The following is a 9,251-nucleotide window of genomic DNA, read 5'->3' as shown; positions in this document are numbered from 1 at the left end:
CCCCCCCCCCCCCCCCGGCCTTCCCGTTGTGTTTGTCCTCGATCTCCTCGAAAAGCCTTTGCGATAGCAAAGGGGGAGGGGATGCCCGAGGCTACCCTTTCCTCATCCCTTTGCCGCGCTTGATGCTCCGCAGCCCCCCTGAGCCCTTCTGTCCCCGCTCTGTCCCGCAGTGCTGGTGAAGGGCCAGGTGACCACCAAGTACTACCGCTTTCTGGCCAAGCACGGCGGCTGGGTGTGGGTACAGAGCTACGCCACCATCGTGCACAACAGCCGCTCGTCGCGCCCGCATTGCATCGTCAGCGTCAACTACGTCCTTACGTAAGTTCTCTCCGCGGGATGCGCTCGGCAGTGCGGGGTGGGCACCTGCCGCGGCCTCCGGCCCCGAGCCTCGACGACTGGAGGGGGGGGTTGGTTGTGGCACACGCTGAGGAGCAGGGCGCTTAATCTACGTGAAGGCTTTCTTTGACTCTTTCCTTTCGAGAACGGAGATTTAGAGGTTTTGGCACCCGCAGATTTTCCTGCTCCCCCTTCCCTCTCCTTTTTTTTTTTTTTTTTTTTTTTTTTTTTTTTTTGTACATTTTAAATAAACCACCATTAAATAAAATTTAATGCAGCGTAAAAAAAAGAAAAAAAAAAAAAAGAAAAGGTTTTCACGTACGGAGTTATTTATACTCAACAAACAGGACATCTGTTTTTCTTTTCAAAAATCTGGGGTTTGAAGTTCTTAATTTCATCCAGAGTCTCTATCAAAGCTCCGAGGTTTCTTTTTTGTTCTTGGAGAGCGATCTTTGCAGAGAACCACAAAGAAAGTTGGTGATCAGAAGGGTCAGTGAAACTTAACAAAAATGAAGATAAAATGGAATAAAGAGGAAAAAAATAACAGAGGGACTGCTTAGATACTGCCTATCTCAACGTATCCCTTAGTATCTGGGGCTCGCCGGGCAGGTCTCCGGCTGTGCTGCTTGCATCGAGGCACGCAGGGCGGGGTGATCTCTTATCTCTGAGGCATCTCCCCTGGCCGCAACCGCTCTGGGATGCAGGGGCGAGCGGCCGGACCTTCCCAGAGCTGCGGCAGAGGCAGCGCAGTGATGTCTCCTTTCTCGGGTCCGCGCAGCACAGGTGGCGATAGGTTTGGTGGCCGCTCAACCGAAATGCAGCGGCTGCTTATGCTAAGTCTGAGCACCTGCACGAGGAGCTGCAGAGCAAGAGGTCAGTGCACGGTAATACTAGGAACCTAAAGGCAGCTGACGTACAGGTTTGACTTTCTGCCAGCAATTCTACGTGCTTTTCCATGACCACCTGAGTTCAGCGGTCATTTCACTTCCCTTTAGTAGCAACAGAGTGAATATAAACCCCTTGTTCCTCACACCTCAAGAGGTTTCCGACTGCTGGGGGCCAAGTCTGCGGCTCTCCCCTTGCAGAAGCCCGCACTCCTCTGCCTGCCCGGGGCGGCTGTGGGCACAGGGCTGGGCTTTCCTCCCCACCTCCGGGTCGAGCTCGAGGAGCGCTGCGGGGTAGATGGCTGAACCGAAATAGCGCGGCTCCTCCGCCCCTACCGACTTCCTGTCCTTTTGCTGGTCTTTGTATTTTCGTGCGTGTACGCGGATTTTAGAAACAAGGTTATATTTAGAGCTGTTTTTAGCCAAAGTGATGTGTGGGAGGGCTGTGTGCTCTCCCGAGCTTCCCCTCTGAGCGGCTTTGGAGAAAGGCTGCTTCTCATCGACTTGAATATGGGCAGAAGGCAGAGCTGGAGTCCATCACGATCCATGGTTGCAACCATCAGGGACTACAGGGGCACCCTGACTGCATGGAACCCTGATTTTGGTAGTGCAGATTGGTCGAGGTCTTATCTACTCTGATTGCCTCTTCATTGGGTTTCTGCTTTGCAAGGCTGAGCACTAGTTCTATAGTGTTCAAAGTCTGCATGTGATTAAGGCATTTAATATAAATTCTCTGGCTCCTAAAGCTTCTTAAGGATGATAGTGGCTCATTCCAGTGGCCCAGAACTAGCTGAAAGGTGCGTGGGTAACAGCTTTTGGCACAGACCCTCGTGGTCAACTGAACAGGCAGAAGAAAAAAATGGTGAACCTCTGCATATTGCCCCTTAATTATGGGAACTGGGGAGAGAGTTTGGAAATGGCAGAGTTGCATGTGGGATTGCAGGATAGCATCTGAAAGATGGGATGCCTCTCACCATGGTTCCTTTGAAAATAGGAAGTGCCAGTGTACAGTGAACTTGGGTGAACATACCAAAAGGGCCACCAACTTTGGGCAACATTGGACACATTCCTGAGTTTGCTGAATGGGCAGCTGTCTGTCCCCTGGCATGGTATCCTTCACTTGGGCAAAGTCCTGCAGGGGGTTCATTTACTCATGGAAGAAGAAGCTTTCTCTCACTCTGGGAGGAATGTGATGTTTTGGGCAGGAGCAAACAGATGCTGGGTGGTATAGTGGCCTGCCCAGTCTGAAAGATCTGTGCCAGTGCAGGCCGAGAGGCACTGCCTCTCCTTAGAGCTCCCCTGAGCAGTATGTGGGAGGAAAACAGAAAGAATGAGAAAGGGTTTGTGTAGGACTCCTTCCCCAAACACACATTCAGTTAATTAAATAAAAAAGGGACCATTTCCATCTTCCATAAATCCTAAGCTTTGTGAAAGTGAATTCCAGAATTGAGAACAAATGTTTTTAATAAGTATACATACTGAACTGGATAGGTACGGTGGCAAGCGCGTGTGAGCAACAAGAGGGAAGGTTATTTTTTGTGTAATCAGAGTGTGTCAAAAAATTAATGTAAATGACCTTTAAGGATTTCAGCATTTGCTCTTCTTTGTATTCTGCTTGGCATACGCGAGCACAGACAAAGAATATCTGTTTCTTTTATTTGTTCTGTACACACTCTTGCCATATTATTGATTATTAGCTGTGCATGTTTATCACATAAAGGGACTTGAGTATGAGTCAATTAATAGAGAATGTAACTGCTGAAGTTAAGTTTATATTTAGATGGCAAACAACCTTCCTTTAAACAAATGGGTAAAGCAAAGTGCAAATCCTTTGACTTTTTGAGCAAGAACAAATATTATAATAATTTGTCCCTAGAGAAATCTAAGGAAGCTTTCCTATATACATTTCCTCGTTCTTTAGCTTTTGAAAGAATAACAATAGCAGTACCATGCAGTGATAAAACCGTGCAGCAATAAAATGGATTAAGTATTTAATTATGACTAATCTATGTTGATGATATAGTACATACAAGTTCCAGTTGCCCTCTTCACATTACATTGTGCATCTGGCTGATTAGAAGCACAAATTGAAGTACGCAATTTGTTTGAAAGATTATTTCACAAATAAATGCCATATTGATGAATGTTTTACGTAATGATGTGGTAAATGCAATTTAGAATGAATTAACAGTTAATTGTATCTTCAGTCTTCATCTTTAAATTGTAACTATTTATAGCTTTGTGTACTACCAGGTTTAAAATAGTTGGATCAACACTGTGATAGCATTCTGTGTGGTGAGTTGGACTTTGAAAGCTCTCCTCCCTGGCATATTAAGCAGGCTTTGGGGAAGTCATGTTTCGGACAAAATCATAGCTCTTAGAGTATTCTGAGACAATCGCAATGAAGTATTTCCATTGCTTTTCATAACCGTTCTCTTTTTGACCTGCTTCTGGGTCTTTTGACCTGCTTCCAGGTCTCACCTCTTGTTTCCTAGTCAATAGGAGCATCCATACCTCATATTACCATACCTCCAGTCCCGCTTTTCTTCAGCATTTCTCTCAAATCCACCTGTTTGGACATGTGGCAGAGTACTCTCCTCAGCCCAAGGTACACGGCTTGTATCTCTCAGTTGTGTGATGGAATGTGTAGGATAGTGAATAAACTGGGGAAGTTATTACAGTAGTAATACTGCACATCTATACTCATTTCATTAGAGGAATGACTCATACAAGTGTAGCTATCTACCTTTAATACTCGAGACGAGGCATGCTGACTTTAACAAGGTATTTCTTATTTTTAATTTTTTCCTTCAGTAGTTGTAAGTAGTAGAAACAAATCTGACCTGTTTTTCCTTACATTTCTCTGCATTAATGGGAATTTTGACACTTCCAGTGCACAGAACTGAGTCCCACCTCATCTATTCAGTCTGCATTTTTCCTAGGACTAGAAAACCTTTCTTCACTGGTATGATCTGATTAGCAAAGTAAATATGTAATAGAACTGTTTTAATCAGCCAAAATTCTCGAAGTGCACATGCCTCAAAGAAAAAAGCATGAAAGGATTCCTCTTGAACTATTCAATGCAATATTCTGTTTGTTTGCCATAGTTTTTATTGCAGAGTTGTCTCCCTGAAGCACCGTTTATATATTTCTTGCAAATAGGAGACAGGCTTCTCCAGGTGTCCACAATACGCTTCTGCAGTTCTTCTTTGTTCATGTAGGGCCTTTCTTAGCTACCATTTATTTAATTCACTCCAAATTTCTATGCTTGTATTTAAACCAGGTGACGGTAATGGCTGAGGCACTAAAACTGTGTGCCAGAGTCTGCAGCCGCTGCTTTTTTGAACCCAGTTTTATTTGCTAGAGTGAGGATTAAAGGACTGCAACTTAGATCCACAGGAGAGAACAAAACAGTCATTAGTTTAAATGCATGCCTACTGATGGTCTCAGGCAGTGTGAAATTTAGGACTATGAGGAACAATCCGTATTCCAAGTAAGAAATGTGACTTGAAATGCTTTTCACTTCATCCTTCTCCCATTCAGTGAGCTGGCTGCTACAGCCTTTGGAAACTTGCTGCTTCCAAATGCTGAATTACAGATCTTGTAAAATGATTGTCTAGGGGTGAGACATGTTGAGCAGCAGATTTAGCAGCAATAGCTAAAGCAATTACTATCTCCATCTGCCCGCCTTGACTCCACTGACGAAAGTTCCAGGGCCCACCACAGGGATTCTTACTCCTAAAATGCCACAGTTAATGGCTCAAGGTAAGCTGTCACAGATTTCACTTTGCACAGAAGCACAGCACTGTATGCTGGAGCACAGGTGTTTCTGCTAGAGAGAATATTTGCACGTTATCCTTGCTCTGCCCCTCAGAACCTTGAATGGCACAAACGAGCCTTGTGAACAGCACAAGCAGCTCTAGGTGCCCATGTCCCTTTTGGGGTCAACCCCAGTGATCCTTCCACAAGACACAGGTGGAGAGCACAGATTGTGGCACTGATGGTTGAAGTCAATTACACTATCATAGTTCATAGGGCTGAATGCAACCAAGGCCATTGGAAAAGTGTCTGCTGGTTTTGCCACATGACATTTGTATCATTACAGTACCAGTCAGAATTGTATCAGTGGCTGTGCAGAAGAAGCAGGCCATGCAGTTGAGCTGCTTCCAAAAGATACTATTCCCATTATCATGGAACATAGGCACAGACTCGGTTTAGTGATGGTACTTGGATGATCAGAATAATGATTGGGCTTGATGATCTTGAATGTCTTTTCCAAACTGGATGATTCTATGATTCTGTTATCCTGCCAGTTCTCAGTACACAACTGAGTGCTGAACTGGCTCTCACTCTCCTAACATCAGCAGCATGTTCCTTCAGCAGGTTTACAGTTTTACTAGCTCTGTTTCTGTTTCCTTAATCTGTTGCAAGTTTGCTCTGTGCAGCATCTCTGTACTGCTGATTCTCATGTTGTTTCACTGTAATTACCATGTGATGCAACAGGTGTGATAGGTTACTTAGCTGCTTCTGCAGTACCCTCTACCTTAAGGTGCTCTTGCTAGCTCTTATTCATACACACAAAAACACGGCATTTAGAAATGTCCTAAATTAAGTGTTAACAAATAAATCTCCTTTGTCTGTTCAACAGTGGCAAGTATCTGTTTAAAATCTAATTCTCCTTCCCTCACCTCTCTTTTGTACTTTACAGCATGGGCTAGGCTCCAGCACACATGTTCGTACTCAGTAGGTTACTTCAGAGGCAGCCCACTCGCTTTGATGACACTATTTATGGAGGCAGGCATTGCTCTGTGCGAACAAGGGTACAGAATCTGACCCCTCTGGAGGCTTGTGACGACTGCAGTCTGGAGTCAATCCCATGATCTTAAATACGCTTACACAATTTATTCCTCGTTGGTTTTTTTTTTTTTTTTTTTTCTGTCGTCCACTTAGTGCAATTAAATCACAGAAGTCCTGATTTACTAAATAATTTGAGCACATGTGTTGTGGTTTAACACTGGCAGGCAGCTCAGCACCTCACAGCCGCTTGCTCACCCTCCCCTGATGGGGAGAGAATAAGAGAGGCTAAAGTGTGAGAACTCAGGAGTTGAGACAAAGACAGTAGAGATAAAGGTAAAGAAAAAGCTGTGCACACAAGAAAGGCAAAACAAGGAATTCCTTCGCTATCTCCAATCGGCAGGCAGATGTGCAGCCACTTCCAGGAAAGTGGGGCTCATCGCAAGTAGCTTCCTGGGAAGGCAAACACCACTGCTCTGAACATCCCTCTTCATTCTTCTTTCCCTCAGATTTTACTGCTCAACAAGATACCATACTGTACAGAATATACCTTTGATCAGTCTGAGTCAGCTGTCTCAGCTGTGTCCCCTCCCAACTCCTTGTGCACCCCCAACTCCTTGCTGGATGATCCCTCCTGGAAATAGAAAAGATCCTGAAGCTGTGTAAGCACTGCTCAGCAACAATTAAAACATCAGTGACTTACCAACATTATTCTCATCCTAAATCCAAAATACAGCACCAGCAGCTACTAGGAGGAAAATTAACTCTACCCAGACAAAAGTGGGACAACTTGGCTGGCTCTGAAAGTGCTTAGACGTAACTTTCAGTGCATGATTATATGCTTGTGTACTCTGTTTTGAAATAAATAAATAAAAACACACAAAAAAACCCCAACAAACCTTAGGCGCACACATAGAAATAAGAATATTTCTTGTCTTTGCCAAATAGAGATGGCTGGAAGGCCATGTTCATTACTATGTTGAATTGGGACTTAATGAAGAACAGCTGGAATTTTTCAGCTACAAACCACTGTGTATAAATCTCAAGGGCAGCAATGTTGAAAATAACAGCTATTATCTGCTGAAGTTTCAATGCAACTATGGAAACTCAAATGCTTGGTTAACTCAAGTCTGGCAATATCCCCTAGTATTGTGAAGCTACTTTGGCATCACCAACAGTGAAGATCTTTAAACCCATCCCCACATTCACCCTTCTCATATCTGTGCTTTTGGTGAGAAAGCCAATATGGAGAGTCTGCCCTGAGGCAGCTTTGTTAAAAGTAGCCTGTGGCTTTCAGTTCTTTCTGTACAATGTTTGGCAGCCTGTAGCTCAGACTGTTGCTACAGAAAACTCCCTGGCTTAGGACATGGTTAATGGAAACCCACCCAAAGGCATTACATGCTGTTTTTCTCTTGCTGTTTCCAAAGACTGTTTTGTACACAGAACAAATAAACAATCTTTATTGTTTCACAAGGCATAACCAACTAGAATATTTGCTCAAATAAATCTGGATATGGGGATAAATAACCTACTAGCTTTTTAAAATTATTTTTATTTTGCTGGCATTTGCAGCCAAACTGCTGAATATTGTTCTCCCAAATAATTTTGTTGATTTTAAGCTGTGATTAGGGGAGTTAAAGAAAAAGTATCATCTTTTGAAAGATAATCAACATCCTTAGCGCTTCCTGTGAAAAGCAGCAATGGGAATGGAGGTGTGGCTTCAGTTCAAAGTAAATTGTATACCAACACGTGTGTAATTTAACATGGGAGTATGCAATCAGGGCTTCCATTCTTCCATTACCTAACGAGCTCAAGAGCAGTAGGAGAGAATATGTATTGCGCCATTGGCATGAGTATGATACACTGAGTGGTGTGCTGCAAATGTGCTACAGAAATGCTCACCAAAAGCACAATAACTATCATATATTGTAATAATTTGAATTTGTTGCACAAATACAAATCAAAAATATGTTTAGTTCATTGACAGCTTACCTGCAGTGTTGGTCCAGAGACCATTATAGGATTGGCAGGGGAGATAATCTGTGTGTATACTGTGGACATTTGCACAGGAGCATTGAATAGCCTAGTCAGAGACTCTGCAGGCACCTAGGTTATGTGTGTATGTACTCTGATAGATGTACAGTGAAAACAGATTGGCCAAAACCAGGTCCCCCTGCCTGTTTGTGACAAAGCAAGGACCAGGAGAACAAAGGTGCTAGCCAGATGACAGATTTACATTTCATAAGAAGGTTGTAGATAAAGACTATTAAAAATTCTATTTTCTGAATTTGATAGTAGTGAGTGTGCAATATATGGTGGTTTAACATACTCTGTGGCCCAGAGGGTGTAGGTAGTCAACCTAACAAAGGTTATATTGAACAAATTTTAACATTTAATGGACTCAGTTCATAGAATCATAGAACATCCCAAATTGGAAGGGATTGCCCAGGGGAAGCTGTTCTGGTGCCTGACAACCTGTTGGTGAAAAGACTTTTTCTAATCCCCAATAGAGAGCAAGGGACCTCAGATGCTCCTCATACATCCTGCCCTCCAGCCTTTCACCATCTCTGTAGCCCTCTATTGGACGCTCTTTAGCAGCGAGTTATATGATAGCACATAATAAATATAATACGTACTTTGAGGAGATTGAACCAGTAATTAGCAGGAAAATAACAAATGAAATGCCTTACAGCCTTGTGATATCAGCTTTTCTGGTTGATGTTTAAATCTTAAACATATTATATACGATATGTCTATAAAAGCTGGATCACCAAGAGAGAGTGATATGAACAGAGCCCTAAACACAAGTAAACAAATAATGTGGATGGGCTTTGGCTGCAGGAGAAGTTTGTAAATAAAAAACAAGTAGATTAATTTGTAGGTAAAAATAATAATAATGAAAGTGACTAAGCCCCTCTCTTTTCAAATGCTAAAAAATACATATAATTCCTTGCCCTTCTTCTCTTACCTTCAAGATTCAATCAAAAAGCATTTCTTAACATATCATGGTTACTTGCTTTGCGGGCAGAGAATGACAAAGAATGACCTGGAGGGACTAAGTACTGTCCCTTAACTAAAGCTGAGGGCCTCTAGACAAGTGAATGGGAAACAAATTTTTTGTAGAAAAATCTTGCTTTTTCTGAAGAAAGTGAAAGCCTTATGGCAAGAAAGGGTGAATCTGATGAAAGAGAAAGTGATCTACTGTAAGTGGGACCTCCTTGTGAAATGAGGATCATG

General features: G+C 43.0%; 1 protein-coding gene across 1 annotated transcript in view; it reads left to right on the top strand.

The window, feature by feature from the left end:
* The window catches only part of SIM1 (SIM bHLH transcription factor 1), a 39,434-nt gene that overhangs the window by 10,850 nt on the left and 19,333 nt on the right, over window positions 1-9,251 (top strand). Inside the window, exon 8 of the mRNA XM_042821947.1 lies at window positions 171-318. Within this exon, the coding sequence (XP_042677881.1) occupies window positions 171-318 (148 nt within the window). The remainder of the gene's footprint in view (window positions 1-170; window positions 319-9,251) is intronic.

This window comes from Centrocercus urophasianus, unplaced genomic scaffold, assembly GCF_019232065.1.
Source record: "Centrocercus urophasianus isolate 14NV4802_14NV808 unplaced genomic scaffold, USGS_Curo_1.0 seq_10, whole genome shotgun sequence".
Classification (NCBI taxonomy): Eukaryota; Metazoa; Chordata; class Aves; order Galliformes; family Phasianidae; genus Centrocercus; species Centrocercus urophasianus.
Note: the sequence above shows the minus strand (reverse complement) of the source record. Positions and strands in the feature narration are given on the sequence as shown.